This window comes from Xenopus tropicalis, chromosome 3 (assembly GCF_000004195.4).
Source record: "Xenopus tropicalis strain Nigerian chromosome 3, UCB_Xtro_10.0, whole genome shotgun sequence".
NCBI lineage: Eukaryota > Metazoa > Chordata > Amphibia > Anura > Pipidae > Xenopus > Xenopus tropicalis.
In genome coordinates, this window is record NC_030679.2 from 145,959,632 (window position 1) to 145,977,046 (window position 17,415).

General features: G+C 41.8%; 1 protein-coding gene across 1 annotated transcript; it reads left to right on the top strand.

The window, feature by feature from the left end:
• The first annotated feature begins 1,282 nt into the window (after positions 1-1,282).
• Positions 1,283-16,836, top strand: LOC100494298 (extracellular calcium-sensing receptor). The gene is made up of 5 exons (XM_031898276.1): positions 1,283-1,287; positions 9,402-9,693; positions 9,907-10,731; positions 15,237-15,360; positions 15,932-16,836. Exons 1-5 carry the CDS (start codon positions 1,283-1,285, stop codon positions 16,834-16,836), a joined length of 2,151 nt encoding a protein of 716 aa, XP_031754136.1.
• Positions 16,837-17,415: the final 579 nt, after the last annotated feature.

Below are 17,415 nucleotides of genomic sequence, written 5' to 3' on the forward strand. Positions count from 1 at the left end.
GTCAAAAGAATTGTCACGGGCATCAAGAGAATTGTCACGGGCATCAAGAGAATTGTCGGGTGTCTACAGAATTGTCACGGGTGTCAAAAGAATTGTAACGGGCATCAAGAGAATTGTCATGTGTCTAAAGAATTGTCACGGGCATCAAAAGAATTGTCACAGGCGTCAAGAGAATTTTTGCGCGTCAAAAGAATTGCCACGGGTGTCAAGAGAATTGTCACGGGTATCAAGAGAATTGTCGCGCGTCAAAAGAATTGTCATGAGTGTCAAGAGAATTGTCTTGTGTCTAAAGAATTGTCAAATGAATTGCCACGGGTATCAAGAGAACTGTTGTGGGCATCAAGAGAATTGTCGCGTGTCTAAATAATTGTCACAGGTGTCAAAAGAATTGTCGCTTCTAAAGAATTATCACAGGTGTCTAAAGAATTGTCTCAGGCATCAATAGAATTGTCACAGGCATCAAGAGAATTGTCACGGGTGTGAAGAGAATTGTCACGGGTGTCAAGAGAATTGTTGCGCATCAAAAGAATTGTCCCGGGCGTCAAGAGAATTGTCGTGTGTCTAAAGAATTGTCAAGAGAATTGCCACGGGCATCAAGAGAATTGTCGCGCATCAAAAGAATTGTCATGGGTGTCAAGAGAATTGTCTTGTGTCTAAAGAATTGTCGAAAGAATTGCCATGGGTATCAAGAGAACTGTTGTGGGCATCAAGAGAATTGTCGCGTGTCTAAATAATTGTCACAGGCGTCAAAAGAATTGTTGCTTCTAAAGAATTATCACAGGGGTCTAAAGAATTGTCTCAGGCATCAAGAGAATTGTCACAGGCATCAAGAGAATTGTCACGGGTGTCAAGAGAATTGTCGGGCGTCAAAAGAATTGTCCCGGGCGTCAAGAGAATTGTCGTGTGTCTAAAGAATTGTCAAGAGAATTGTCGCGCGTCAAAAGAATTGTCGAGTCTAAAGAATTGTCATGGGCATCAAAAGAATTGTTGAGGGCGACAATTTTTTTGACGCGCAACATTTTTCGCAGTTGAGCGAGAAAGATTCGCGAATTTTTCGGTGAAGCAAAATGGGACAGATTTGATCATCACTACTACTTGCATTTCCATCATTTTCATATTGCCATAAATATCCGCTGTACGTTACAAATAATGAAGGGCCATCTAATTAGTGCAGTTATGCAATTAGTGCCTGAGCCTGCCCAGGGCTGGGCCTCTGTGTATATTTACTGGAATATAAATGGTATAAATGCTTAGCAAGAGACAGAGCACGGACCCAGACAGAATGAGGTAAGGAACAAGTAATGTCTGTGTATTGGCAGGGAATGTATCCCCCCCCCCATGGCTGTAGGAAGGCCGGAGGGAAATGAAGAGAAAGCTGTGTGTGTATGGGGATAGGGGAAGAACAAGAAGGACACTGATGCTTATTCTGTACCTGTATTTGATCAGAAATGCAATATACAGTGTATATATCTGCCAATAACAATCTATAGGAAATAATAATTATAGAAAAATGAGGAAAAAATTGAGATTTATAATAATGGTGATTTTCCTCCTCTCTAGTCAAAGTCAAGTCATTTTGGGTTTTTTTTTTGCCCATTAACAGTTTGATTTTGTTACATTACAGGAGGGAAAAATCAACTTAATGATGTTTTTCAGGTTTAACGATCATATTGCATGAGAAGGATCTGGATGGGAACACGAGGGAGTGATTAGTACTAATGAGGTGCAGAGCAGGAATATCAGAGAGGAATGGGGGGGGGGTAGAAGGTGTCCAGGAAGGTGCAAAGTGAACTGAAATGAACTGGTACTATCTGGCTTGGATTCTAGAATTCCAGCATTATTTTCCTCATCTCAATACAGGTATGGGATCCCTTATCCAGGAACCCGTTATCCAGAAAGATCCGAATTATGGAAAGGCCATCTGCCATGGACTCCATTATAAGCAAATAATTCTTATTCTTAAAAATTATTTCCTTTTTCTCTATAATAATAAAACAGTACCCGTACTTGATCCCAGCTAAGATATAATTACCCCTTATTGGGGCAGAACAGCCCTATTGGGTTTATTTAATGGTTAAATGATTCCCTTTTCTCTGTAATAATAAAACAGTACCTGCACTTGATCCCAACTAAGATATAATTACCCCTTATTGGGGCAGAACAGCCCTATTGGGTTTATTTAATGGTTAAATGATTCCCTTTTCTCTGTAATAATAAAACAGTACCTGTACTTGATCCCAACTAAGATATAATTACCCCTTATTGGGGCAGAACAGCCCTATTGGGTTTATTTAATGGTTAAATGATTCCCTTTTCTCTGTAATAATAAAACAGTACCTGTACTTGATCCCAACTAAGATATAATTACCCCTTATTGGGGCAGAACAGCCCTATTGGGTTTATTTCATGGTTAAATGATTCCCTTTTCTCTGTAATAATAAAACAGTACCTGTACTTGATGCCAACTAAGATATAATTACCCCTTATTGGGGCAGAACAGCCCTATTGGGTTTATTTAATGGTTAAATGATTCCCTTTTCTCTGTAATAATAAAACAGTACCTGTACTTGATCCCAACTAAGATATAATTACCCCTTATTGGGGCAGAACAGCCCTATTGGGTTTATTTAATGGTTAAATGATTCCCTTTTCTCTGTAATAATAAAACAGTACCTGTACTTGATCCCAACTAAGATATAATTACCCCTTATTGGGGCAGAACAATGCCAATGACGTGCGTGGCACGTTGTTGAAGAAAAAGGCTTTAACTGCCAACGACGTGCCTCACACATTGTTTGGCAGTTAAAGATTAAAGTTTTTAGCAATGACAGGCCCCTGGGCAACGAGCCAGTGGGGCTGTCATGTATGTCGGTCCTGCGATGCGATCATCGCAGTACCGATCTCCAAGCAGGAGATGCAATCGCATTGTGTCTGCTGCTTGTTCCTGCTTCCTCCTTTCCCCAGCGCCGGCCCACCAAGTTCCTGCTCCCAGGACTGCAGCATGGAGGACAGAGCAGTGATCCCTGCTTCAGAACAGGTAAGATGTTTTTTTGTTTTGTACTTAAACACACTTACACTCACTTACATACATTTATACACACATACAGCACACAATTTAGCAGTTTTTTAAAAATGTTTTATTTTTCATTTTGCACACTTATTTACACTCATACACACACTTACACACTGTCACACAAAATAACTCTTACACATGTACACACATGTATACACAAGCACTTTTTTTTCCTTTTTTTATTTTACCACTTTGTTTTTAGTTTCTTTTCCCTAAAAACTGTTTATTTTGACAGTGTGACTATTGGATCAGATATTCTGACCACTAATTACACTGTTGTGTGACTTATTTTGTTGTTTTATGGATTTGCACAATTTTTGTGGTTTTATTGCATTTCTCTGTATAGTTAGGGGGGTTACGGCACATAATATGCTGACAGGGGGCTCTGTATGCAAAAGCTGAGTTGGCAGGTGAGAAATCCATATGCGCTATTTTCATTTTTGGGGTCAGTAAACGCCACAGACTTTGGTATATCTATGCATATTGGGCATCAAACTGTTCAGTAGACCTTTGGTGTTCCTATTTGGGGTGATTTGCCTTTATCTGCAAGAAATTGTGTGAGATAAATGCGGCAAATTGCAACATTTTCAGGCAATTTTCTGAAATGTCATAAAAACCACTAACTTTAGGAAAGCTTTGCAGATTGGTCTTTGGTATAGAAAGGACTCTTTACCCATGTTGGATTTGACAGAATGTGTACTTTCCAAAAATATATGGTTTTCTGGGGGTCTCTGTATATTTAGGGGTGTTACTGCACATAATACACTGAAAGGGGGCTCTGTATGCAAAAGCTGAGTTGGCAGGCGAGAAACCCATATTTGCTATTTACATTTTGGGGTCAGTACATACCCGAAGACTTTGGTATATCAATGCATATTGGGCATCAAACTGTTCAATAGACCGTAGGTGTTCCTAATTGGGGTGATTTGCCTTTGTACGCAAGAAATTGTGTGAGATAAATGTAGCAAATTGCAACATTTTTATGCGATTTTCTGAAATGTTATAAAAATTGGCAAACTTAGGAAAGCTTTACGGCTTGGTACTTTGGAGTAAAAAGAAATTTGAACCATTTTAGATTCGGGGGAATGTGTACTTTACAAAAAAATGACTTTCTGGGGTGAGTGTACTTTTTTTTGTAGCATTATCCCACATATAATGATGTAAATTTGTTGATTTTTGCAGGAGCTGAAATTACAGATCATATGGGGGTATGTTCCCATTGGGGCCCCTACATGCCACATATTTAGGTAAACCTATACATATTGGGCATCAAAATGTTAAGAGGACCCCTGGCATTCATATTTAGGGTGTTTTATCTTGGTACCTAATGCTATGTGGGAGATAAGATGCTGCAGTTGAAGTTGAAGCTTTGAGGGGATTTTTGGAAATGTCATCAAAATTGCTAAATTTGGAAAAGCTTTGCGGCTTGGTACTTTGGAGTAGAAAGACATGGGTACCCATTTTATATTTGGGGAATGTGTACTTTCCAAAAATATATGACTTTCTGGGGTGAGCGTACTTTTTACTAGCTTTATCCCACATATAATGATGTAAATGTGTTGATTTTGCAGGAGCTGAAATGACAGAAATGACAGTACATATGGGGATATATTCACATTGGGGCCCCTACATGCCACATACATATCGGGCATCAAACTGTTCAGTGGACCCCTGGCATTCAAATTTAGGGTGTTTTATTTGGTTACTTTATGACCTGTAGGAGATAAGATACTATAGACTGGAAGCTTTGAATAATTTTTTTTTTAAAAATTCACAAATTTTGATAAAAACCAATAACTTTGGGAAAGCATTGCAACTTGGTAGTTTTGAGAAGACAGACAGTTCTACCTATTCTGGATTCCCCAGAATCTATTATTTCCATAAATATACAATTTTCTGGGATAAACCTTCTGTTAGTGGAATTTTTGGCCTTGAAATCTAAAGTATGCAGCTTTCTGGAGCAGCGCTTTGGGAATTTGGTAGGGTACTGCTGGGAGTTTGTGACCTATACAAGTGAGAAATCTCCATAAAACTATATATATTTGGTATTGGCACGTTCAGGAGACATGGGACTTTCCAAATCAGTTCTATTTTCATGCATAAAATAATTTTTGTTTCTGGTATGTGTGTTTATAGTTTATATTATGGAATTTTTTTTTTTTTTTTTCATTTTTAGACATTTAGAAACCCATATCTTGTTACAGAATTGGAATTACACAAAACAACTCTACCATATTTTGAAAGCTTAGGTTTTCCGGAAAAAAAACGATATATTGTTTTCCTGGGTAAAGTAAAAGTCTCCCAGAGGAAAGGCCCCTAAAGTGCAAAATGTTAAAAAACTGTCTAGCAATACAAGTTCCGCTTTGACTAAAACGGCTGGCAGTAAAAAGGTTAAATGATTTTTAGCAGACTTAAGTTATTGAGATCCAAATTATGGAAAGATCCCTTATCCAGAAAACCCCAGGTCTCAAACATTCTGGATAACAGTGCTGTTATATAGGTGCAGATGTTGAGCCTATCTATAAATCTCACCAAGTTGCATTTGAGTCTGGATTATCCCGGGTATGGGCATTCTGGGACACACCAATGTTACAGCTCGTTAGGGGGCCCATTAACTAAAGGTCACAATTCAATTTCACAATCATTTTTTTTTTGTGGAGGGGAAAAAAAACATGATTTTTTTGCAATTTATTATACGTCAAAACTGCGACAAATCCGAAAGTGAAAATACGCCTAAATCTAAAAGCGGTCGAGATCATTTAGAAGTCAGCGGCAGATTTTTCTTTTTCAATTGACTAATCTTTTTTTGCTTTGTGGTTTTAGAGGTTTTCGGGGGGTTTTGATGTCTTTTGCGTTTTTTTTTCTTTCATGCTTTTTATTTTTAGAAAGGCTGTTTTAATAAATCACTTGGCATTGGTGGTTTTAAAGAAAATTAGTCTTTTTGTGGTTTCAACAACCTCTAGAACCACAAAAATGAGAATGTTGATAAATGGGTCTCTAAGGGGCACATTCACTAAGATCCGATTTTTTCTGAGATGAAAACATGATATGGAAAAATTCAGAGTAACCACGATAATTTCTGAAGTTCAGAAAATACTTTTACCATTCATATGAAAATATCGCAATTGCGCTCCAAAAGTAACAATATTTCCGTGCCCGAAAAGTTTTTTATGCCAAGGAAACCTTTCTGGCATTGATGCCTTCCATGTTCAGCTTTGGAAGCCTCCATAGGACTCAATGGCACTCGACAGATCAAACCTGGGGAAAAGATAGTCCTGAGGAAAGTGTAACCAAAGCGTTAACGAATTCCGAAATGTTCGTATTATTTGGGCAATGTACAATTGGTTTGTGAAAATTTAATGAAAACCACGGAAAACTTGTGGAATTTTAACAAACTTTTCGCATACATTCCGAAATGTTCTATAAGTTAGAAAAAAATTGGAAAAATATGAAATTATCTCAAAATTGATTAGTATATTTTAGTACGATTGCCTCCGAATACAAATTTTTTTATTTTTTCTAGGTTTTTGTACTGTGCGTATTTGCGCAACTTGTTCGTACTTTGCATCAACATTTACGTGATAAAATCATATTTGTGCAACGAGTAGGAACGTTTCGGATTCATTCAAGCTTCGGTATGGTGACTTCCCTTGGGTCGGGTTGGAGCTGCAGAGTGCCATTGAGCCCTATGGGAGACTTCCCTTGGGCCGGGTTGGAGCTGCAGAGTGCCATTGAGCCCTATGGGAGACTTTCCTTGGGCCGGGTTGGAGCTGCAGAGTGCCATTGAGCCCTATGGGAGACTTTCCTTGGGCCGGGTTGGAGCTGCAGAGTGCCATTGAGCCCTATGGGAGACTTTCCTTGGGCCGGGTTGGAGCTGCAGAGTGCCATTGAGCCCTATGGGAGACTTCCCTTGGGCCGGGTTGGAGCTGCAGAGTGCCATTGAGCCCTATGGGAGACTTTCCTTGGGCCGGGTTGGAGCTGCAGAGTGCCATTGAGCCCTATGGGAGACTTTCCTTGGGCCGGGTTGGAGCTGCAGAGTGCCATTGAGCCCTATGGGAGACTTTCCTTGGGCCGGGTTGGAGCTGCAGAGTGCCATTGAGCCCTATGGGAGACTTTCCTTGGGCCGGGTTGGAGCTGCAGAGTGCCATTGAGTCCTATGGGAGACTTTCCTTGGGCCGGGTTGGAGCTGCAGAGTGCCATTGAGCCCTATGGGAGACTTTCCTTGGGCCGGGTTGGAGCTGCAGAGTGCCATTGAGCCCTATGGGAGACTTTCCTTGGGCCGGGTTGGAGCTGCAGAGTGCCATTGAGCCCTATGGGAGACTTTCCTTGGGCCTGGTTGGAGCTGCAGAGTGCCATTGAGCCCTATGGGAGACTTTCCTTGGGCCGGGTTGGAGCTGCAGAGTGCCATTGAGCCCTATGGGAGACTTTCCTTGGGCCGGGTTGGAGCTGCAGAGTGCCATTGAGCCCTATGGGAGACTTTCCTTGGGCCGGGTTGGAGCTGCAGAGTGCCATTGAGCCCAATGGGAGACTTTCCTTGGGCCGGGTTGGAGCTGCAGAGTGCCATTGAGCCCTATGGGAGACTTTCCTTGGGCCGGGTTGGAGCTGCAGAGTGCCATTGAGCCCTATGGGAGACTTTCCTTGGGCCGGGTTGGAGCTGCAGAGTGCCATTGAGCCCTATGGGAGACTTTCCTTGGGCCGGGTTGGAGCTGCAGAGTGCCATTGAGCCCTATGGGAGACTTTCCTTGGGCCGGGTTGGAGCTGCAGAGTGCCATTGAGCCCTATGGGAGACTTTCCTTGGGCCGGGTTGGAGCTGCAGAGTGCCATTGAGCCCTATGGGAGACTTTCCTTGGGCCAGGTTGGAGCTGCAGAGTGCCATTGAGCCCTATGGGAGACTTTCCTTGGGCCGGGTTGGAGCTGCAGAGTGCCATTGAGCCCTATGGGAGACTTTCCTTGGGCCGGGTTGGAGCTGCAGAGTGCCATTGAGCCCTATGGGAGGCTTCCAAAATCATGCACTGAAGGATCAAAGTCAGAAAGGTTTTTCCGCTGTTTACAATTGTTCGGATATGAAAATTTCATGACTTTCGGATCGCCAATACGATATTATCGTGACTAATACATTTTTTTCGTAGGCATTTTAGTGACATTTACGATCATCAGAAATTATCGTATCTATTCTGAATTTTACCCATTTCGGGATTCAAACTCATACTTTGATGCATCAGCCCCTAAGTGTTGGATTTTATATACTGAACATTCTGTGCCAGCCCAAAACACAACTAATAGTAAACCAGTGGTGTAACTTGGACACGATGGGCCCCCTGCAAAGAAATTTTTTGATGGAGCCCGGAGCGACCAGTCCCTCCTCCCCTGCCCCTCTCCAGGCCTAAAATAAAGGTAGGGGAGGGGCCGGGGAGGGGGACTACAATACAATACAAAATAGCTCTAGCAATGTATATACAGTGACTTGTCATTACAGGGTGACAGCCTATCTATACAGAACTTTTTGGCAGATAATCCTGACATACCACATTCCTGTCTCCTGTTCTGATGGTAACTTGGGGCCACAAGGGATTCTGGTTCCTGGAGATATTTTAGTAGGTGCAGTGATTCCCATTCACATTGACACTTTGTACAGAAAGGTGACTTTTCAGGAGAAACCAACATCAGACATTTGTACCAAGTAAGTCATTTCCTCTATTATACTAAAGTGCACCTTTAGTACATCCTTGTAATGCCTTAATATTCTCTGTTCTTTTGCTTCAACTCAAGCCATTTTGCTTGGAGGACTCACTTTGCCCAGTGTGTTCCTTTATTTAGACCAGGGGTCCCCACATTCAAATGTAAAAAGACTTGAGGAGCAAAACAAGCACCATAAAAGTTCATGGAGGAGCCAAATAAGGGCTGTAATTGGCTATTAGGCAGCCTCTATGCACCCTATCAACTTACAGGGGGCTTTATTAGGTAGTAAATCTTTTTTTTTTATTCAACCAAAACTTGCCCCAAGTCAGGAATTCAAAAATAACTACCTGGTTTGGGGGCACTGGGAGCAACATCCAAGGGGTTGGGGAGCAACATGTTGCCCTGAGCCACTTGGGGACAACATGTAGTGATACAAATAAGCAGATGGAGTGAGCAATGTAACAAATAAACGTACTTTGATGCTCTTAGTAGGAAACCTGCCCCACCCAAGGCCACTGCCCATAGTTACAGTTATTTTGTGCTTGTGGAGAAGATACCAATGGATGTGGGGGTATTGGAAATACCCTGTGTTTGGTTTTTAACCTGTGCCTTACCTTATGTGATATGTTCTACTCTTTCTTCTATCAAGGTTTCTACTTCAGTTCTACCAGCAGTTGCAAGCCTTGAGGTATGCAGTGGAAGAGATCAACAGGAGTTCCGACCTTCTCCCAAATGCTACCCTAGGTTTCTATGCTTATGACTCTTGTGCGGCAATGAGAAATGAGTTGCAAGGGACTCTCTGGATGCTGACCGGCCTGAGCCAGGAGATACCAAATTACTGCTGCCGGGAAAGTCCTCCACTGTCTGCTATCATTGGGCACTCAAAATCCACCTATTCCATGCTAATGGCACATATCTTGGGACTGTACAGATTTCCACAGGTAGGAATTGCTAGAAGATGCATATGGAAGAAAGGTGGTGGGGTTGATTGGGCAGGGTGGTTGGCTAAGTAAAGTATTTCTTAAGAAGTTACGGAGTTGAATTGTAGATGTAAGGAGTCCGCAAGAGTGATAATGAAAGGAACAGGGAAGACTTCCAGGAACATATGGAGACAGAGTAGAAATGTAATATGGTGTCAATGTTTCTATCTACAGATTAGTTGCTACTCAACCAGCTCTCTATTGAGTGACAGGACACAGTTCCCTTCCTTCTTTAGAACTGTCCCAAGCGATGACTTTCAGTCCAGAGGACTGGCCCAGATGGTTTTACATTTTAAATGGACGTGGGTTGGGCTCGTAGCCTCTAACGATGACTATGGTTTTGAGGGATTAAAGATAATAAAAGATGAGATAACAAAGGGAGGAGCTTGTGTTGCCTACACAGTATATATTGCAACCAACCAGGACAACAAAAACATGCCGGACATTGTACAAATGATAAAAGAGTCAACTGCTAATGTGATCATTGTCTTTTCTGTCGATGTCTTCTTGTTTCCTTTTCTGGATGAGATGGTCAACCAGAATGTCACCGGGAAACAATTTGTCGCCAGTGAAGCCTGGTCTGTATCAAATTTTTTGACCAACTTCTCTAAAATACTGTCTGGAACTATTGGCTTTGCATTACAAAGCTCAAACATCCCAGGGTTTCAAGAATATCTCAACTCTGTTAATCCCTACAACACCCCTGGGACCACTTGGTCTAAAATGTTCTGGGAAGAAGCTTTTAATTGCTCATTTTCTCAACCTCAAAACCAAACGCTAAATCTGAGGAAAGCTAAAAAAACATGCACGGGAGATGAGAATCTAGAACATGTCCAAAATGGCTATAATGATGTGTCCACCTTAAGATCTTCCTACAATATCTATACTTCAGTATATGTGACCGCAAAAGCTCTGGATGACCTCAGTCGCTGTCAATCTTTGGATGGTGCATTGCATGAAACAAAATGTTCTGATTTAACAAACTTTGGACCATGGCAGGTAAAAGTACAGACAATTTCATGTGAAAGTTATGCACATTATGGTTGAAAATGAAAACCAAAACTTGCCCCCAAGTCAGGAATTCAAAAATAACTCCCTGGTTTGGGGGCACTGAGAGCAACATCCAAGGGGTTGGGGAGCAACATGTTACATAGTTACATAGTTACATAGTTACATAGGGTTGAAAAAAGACCATTGTCCATCAAGTTCAACCCATCCAAGTAAACCCAGCACACAACCTATACTTACCAATCTATACACTCACATACATAAATTATAAATACAACCACTAGTACTAACTGTAGATATTAGTATCACAATAGCCTTGGGTATTCTGCTTGATCAAGAACTCATCCAGAATACTGACCCAGAATTAACCCACTGATACTGAGCCAGAATCAACCCATTGATACTGACCCAGAATTAACCCACTGATACTGACCCAGAATTAACCCACTGATACTGACCCAGAATTAACCCACTGATACTGACCCAGAATTAACCCACTGATACTGACCCAGAATTAACCCACTGATACTGACCCAGAATTAACCCATTGATACTGACCCAGAATTAACCCATTGATACTGACCCAGAATCAACCCATTGATACTGACCCAGAATTAACCCACTGATACCGATCCAGAATTAACCCATAGATGAGCATGACGGTGCCCAGAATGTTGGCCTCTGCCAGTCTCCTGGTGCCGGCTGTACCCCACGTCCCACTGCTGCACTGCAGGGTGAGTGCCCGTTGCTTGCCCAGTGGCAGTGGAATGGGGGTGTGGGCACACAAGGAATGCTGTGGGCCCACAAGCCCTGTTGGTTGGGCCTGGGCAGCCTGGCAATATGAAACAACCTAAAGCAATTATCCCATGAGGCTTTGCCAGGGGCAGCAGTGGGCACAGGGCATGGCACGTGCCTGTCTCCCTTGTTGCCCTTGAGCCACTGGTTGGGGATCACTGCTTTAAAGAGTAAACAAAACCACCATGGGATCATATTACTGGTTAATTTAAACCAGAGGCTCCCTAATAGCCAATCACAGCCCTTATTTGGCTCCTCCATGAACTTTTATGCTGCTTGTGTTGCTCTCCAAGTCTTTTTACATTTGACTGTGGCAAGTAAGAAAGGTTGGGGGCCCCTGCTTTAAAAAATCTTTCTTTTAAAGACAAACTACATTTAAGGCTACATCTGGGAGTAGATTTATCAACATTTGATTTTTTTCACAATTTGAGTTTATTTGCGCTAAAAAAAACCTTGAATTTGAGTTATGGTTCCAGAACTCAAATGTCTGGTATTAATTAAGTGCAAAAAATACTTGAATGTAAAGATTTGCCACCCAAAAGCTTGTATGTTTCTATATAAGCCAATGGGAGTTGTCCTAGGCAAAGTCAAGCCATATGTTACATTTTTTTGAGTTTTTCGAGGTATTTTGTGTTTTTCATTCAAACAAGTTCCCTTAATAAATAAGCGAGTATTTGATATGCAAGTTTATTCAATATAAAAAACAAATTCAAATTGGAAAATTGATAAATAAGCCTATTGGCCATTAAAACAAAAAGCCATAAATCAATAAATAATACTTTTCCAAACTATGGTAGATGTAGAGCAATCGTTTTTTTTAACCAATAAGTGTGCTGTGTATCAGTGCAAGACTAAAACTTATACTGGAGAAAGCAACACTTTCCCACTGGCCAACAGGAGATCCAGTTGACTGAATCAGTTTCAATTGACCTTCATTCTAAATGATGACATCCAGGTCAGCTGTGGGTTAGCACAAGGAGCAATGGTTGGTCAATGCAATTACAAAAACATTGTATGTAGTACAGTTTGCACAGTAGGCTGAATGTTAAAGCAGTTCAAACTTGACATATTTACATTGTAGTTATGTTGACTATTTGGTAATGCCCAAACAGATATAACACCCTTAGAATCACGTTCCCCAAGACCTGGCACTTTAACTTGCTTGCAAACTTGGAACCCTCCACCAAAATTTGGGAGAAACTGGTATCCAATTCATTACCTCCACCTTATGAGACCTGAGGAATATGCCTCAAAGGGTCTCACTAAGAAATAAAATACACAAACTTTATACAAAAAGAAAGAAATGTGACAAGCATCTAATATAGTGAAACATTCCTTCATTGGGGGACACGTGGGGGTCACTAGCAGTAATGCAAGCTGATGGACTAACACATTCTTTTGAATATAAGAATATGACAGTTTAACTCCAAATTGGATAAATACATGTACAATTTATTAACATATAATATGCTCCTCCCCAAGAGCTCTAATTACCCAATGTACCCCTACTTTCCCCAAGTGCCTCTTGGTGGAAATAGTAGCTACTCCCACGTATTAGGCATATGAACAAGACCTGCTCTCACATTTAATGGTTCACTTTGGAGAACTCTGTTTACAGAAAATGCTGACACTGTCATTATTGGCACCAGTCACTTTCTTGACAGGACACAGGATGGGGGTCTCTTTGTGTAGTTGCAGCTCCAGGGCCTCAATTCCTAACAGATATCTCCTGGACATTCTGTCACAATCTGGTTTGGAGTTGCAACAGGGGATCCTTAATAGCTTCTGGTGGGCCACCATGTAGATTGGGTGCCAAAACAGGACATCCAGGTCCTTCGATTTTACCCATATCTACTCTGGGTCTCCCAGTAAGCTTGGCTGCCTTCTCAGCCAATCATATCACTCCCCTGCTTGTAACCAGGTCAAATGATGTCACAAGCAAAGGAAGCTAAGGCACAAGAGCTGGTTAGTTTGCAATGAACGGAGGCCGAACTGGATGAAGAGTCCCCTAAACCCTTACAGACAAGATTCATATTCAACAATTTCCTCCAAAAATTCACAACTTGGACTAAACCTGTATATAATATGATATTTGTGTCCATCATTAGTTGGTCTTTGTTGCAATATTGTAAGTACAACAGACGCAAGATGCACTCATTGTTCAGGAGCAACTTTTTCCCCCCCAAATGTACAGTTAACACATTATATTAAGAACGTCCGGGTGAAGCTCAGGAATGGAAGAGAAGTTTTCTTTCATAAGGATGGAAACCCACCGGCTGTTTATGATATAATAAACTGGCAGCCAGCGTCAAACGGTACCCTGAAGCAAGTGAAAGTGGGAAGCTACGACACGTTGAATTTTTCTGGGGAAATCTTTAGCCTTGACACAAGCTCAGTGTGGTGGGCAACTTCCAATGCTGAAGTAAGTAAGCACAATTCATCTGTAGGTAGTATCACTTTTTGGATTATTAATGGAGTAACCCAATACTTCAGGGTTTTCAATCAGGCAGTTTTCCTTAGGTTTGGACACCTAAAGAGGTCCTAAGTTCCCCCCTAGGTTAAAAGTAAGCTCCCCCTGTATTTCTAGGAATGCCCAGTAGGTGGCAGTACAAAAGGAAGTGGCTACATGTGCTCAAGGTCTTTCCTGGGGCCTCACTGAGTGAAAGATAGGCACCAGATAGATAGTATGAGCAGCACAAAAGCTCCAACAAGGAAATTAGATTGTTAGAACCCTGCGGTATAAAAGACCACCAGCTTAGGGATTCAAGTGGTTGAGCTTAGGGACCCAGTGTGTGAGATTTCTAAAGCAAGGGACAGCTGGGAGTTGCCACTAGGGTTGCACCGAATCCAGAATTCGGTTAGATATTCGGCCTTTTTGGGCAGGGTTCGGTTTTGGGCGAATCCACGGTCCTGGCCAAACCAAATCCGAATCCTAATTGGCACAAATTAGCATATGCTAATTAGCATTCGGAAGGGTTAAATGTATGGGGGGGATTTTTTAACCCTTCCGCATCCTCATTAGCATATGCTAATTAGGATTTGGTTCAGTATTCGGCTGGGTGGGTTCAGTGCATCCTTAGTTGTCACCCTAACCAGTCAGTGCTCAAATTCCTCTGCATGCAGCACACACACACATGTTAATACTATAGCACACCCAATGGTGGGCTACACTAAAAATGATTAAAGGGGAACTAAAGCTTAACAAAAAATTAGGTAAAAAATGCTGTACATTGTGTTTTGTGCTTTTGTACCAGCCCAAGGCAAAAACAGCCCATTAACATTAAAGATCTGTGCCTGCGAATATGCGCTTAGTAGGCGTCCATTTTTTTTCTGTTATCATTAAGTTGAGCTTAGGGACTTACAATATATAGAATGTATAGAGTACAAAAGTCACGATACAAAGCCACAACCCCTCAATTTAGCTTCTCAACAGCTGCCTAAAGTACACTGAGCGTATATAGCCTAATGGACAGTCCTAACAAAATCCAAGATGGCGACCTCCTATGCACAACTTTGAAGGCCTGGATCATCACAGTTATAGACATGCTGAACCTTTAGGCTGGTGCAAAATGTTCTGTATACAAAATACATATAAAAAACATTTCTAGCCATACTTGTTTTAGTTCTCCTTTAAGCCATTGTTTTTGGGTACAGTGAACTGATCCAAGTTTGATCTTAGATTTTCTTTTTTTTTTTTCAAGATTCCCCTCTCTGTTTGCAGCCAGAGCTGCCCAGTGGGGTTCAAAAAAGTAGCAAAGAAAGGGGAACCAGTGTGCTGCTTCCAGTGTGTTCCCTGTTCCCAAGGGGAGATCTCCAATCAGACAGGTGAGAGACCCCACCCCCCAAAATTTAAATGTAATAATATGGGTTGGAACATTTCCCTAAGCCCCGCCCCCTGTTCCCCTGCTGATCTGACTGGCTACTATGTGAATAAAATGTAACAGTTGTCGCCTGTCCTCAGCCTATACCCTCCCAATCCCACAATTCCTTGCTCATGTGATGTCAATAGGGGAAGCAGTTAATACAGTTAAACAGTGCAATGCATTGTGGGTTATGTAGTTCCTGCATGCTGTCTGTAAGCTGTGGAGACGTTGTTACAATCTGTAACATCAGTGTTTAGTCCCTCCTCCCCTGCCAGGATTCCAAATGATGCAGAAAGAGAAGAACAGTTTTGCAGCTGGATTTCAGCATATAAAATGGTATTTATTCCTACTTTTCATAGGAAGAGATTACAGTGATAGGGATATTAGGGATTTCTGTGTTGTGTGGGGCTCTTTAACACATTTTGGTTCAAAAGTCTATTATACAGATGGTATGTTATCTTTATTTGGTGGTCATACTCCAAACAAAATGTAAGAATATCTCAATAATAAATATTTCCATTTTTTCAATCTAGATGCCATTGAGTGCTGGAGTTGCCCCTGGGACATGTGGCCCAACAGTGCAAGGGACAGATGCATTGTAAAGCCCATTGAGTTCCTTTCCTACGAGGATCCCCTGGGGATCATCCTGGCAACAATCAGTGCTCTATCTTCTATGGTCCCAATTTTTATCTTTCGACTTTTCATTCATTATAAATCCACCCCAATTGTGAGAGCCAATAACTATTCAGTGAGTTGTATTCTCTTAGTATCTCTGTCTTTCTGCTTCCTCTGTGCTTTGGCTTTCATTGGTTACCCCCAACCTGAGAAGTGCCTTCTGCGCCAGGCGGCATTTGGCCTTGTCTTTACCCTCTGTGTATCCTGCATTTTGGCCAAAACTGTTATTGTTGTTTTTGCCTTCATGGCCACTAAACCCGGGAGCAGCCTCAAAAAATGGACAACTCCCCGTGTGCCCTACATGATCATTACCATCTGCACCTTCATACAACTCACTTTGTGCATTTTCTGGCTCTCTATCTCCCCTCCTTTCCCACAATACAATATTGAAGCCAAACCTGGAATCATTGTTGTAGAGTGCAACGAAAACTCTCAGTTTGCCTTCTGGTGCATGCTGGGATATCTTGGACTTTTAGCCTCTGTCAGTTTCACTGTAGCTTTCCTGGCCAGGAGGCTCCCAGACAACTTCAATGAGGCCAAACTAATAACATTCAGCATGTTGGCCTTCCTCAGTGTGTGGGTGTACTTTATCCCAGCCTCTCTCAGTGCCCAGGGCAAGTATACTGTTGCCATGGAGATCTTTGCCATTCTGACTTCCAGCTGGGCCCTTGTGTTCTGCATGTTCCTCCCCAAATGTTTCATCATATTGTTCAGACCCGACATGAACTTGAGAGAAAATCTGATGGTAAAGACAGGAGTATGAAAGAAACATCTAATTGGTCAAAACTGTTCCTGTGCAATAAAATTATTATCAAGTGTCTATGGAACGATTAATTATTGTATCATCTGCCCAGTTCCAACAAAGGGATTAGGGGTAATTTATTTCAGTGCGATTAAAGGGAAACTATACCACCAGAATGAATAAGTAACCAACAGACAGTTTATGTTATGTTAAGTGGCCTATTAAAGAGTCTCCCCAAACTGGAATATATATATCAGTAAATATTGCCCTTTTACATCCTTTCCCTTGAGCCGCCATTTTGTGAGGGGCTGTGTGCTCCCTCAGAGATCAGCTGACAGGAAGTGACGCAGCTCTAACTGAAACAGGAAGTAGTGTGGGAGCAAAAGGCAGAACTCTACCCATTCATTGGCTGATGGGGCCTAGCGTGTATGTGTGCCTTGGCTTGTTTGTGTGCACTGTGACTCCTATGATCCCAGGGGGCGGCCCTTAGTACTTAAAATGGCAGTTTCCTATTTAGGATTACCCAATGGCACATACTGCTAAAAAAGTATATTTATATGAAAATGGTTTATTTAGATGAAGCAGGGATTTACATATGAG

Coding starts and splice junctions, on each gene's coding strand:
- LOC100494298 (XM_031898276.1), top strand. Junction 9,694..9,906: donor GACTGTACAGATTTCCACAG/GTAGGAATTGCT, acceptor TTCTATCTACAG/ATTAGTTGCTACTCAACCAG. Junction 10,732..15,236: donor CAAACTTTGGACCATGGCAG/GTAAAAGTACAG, acceptor TTTTTTTTCAAG/ATTCCCCTCTCTGTTTGCAG.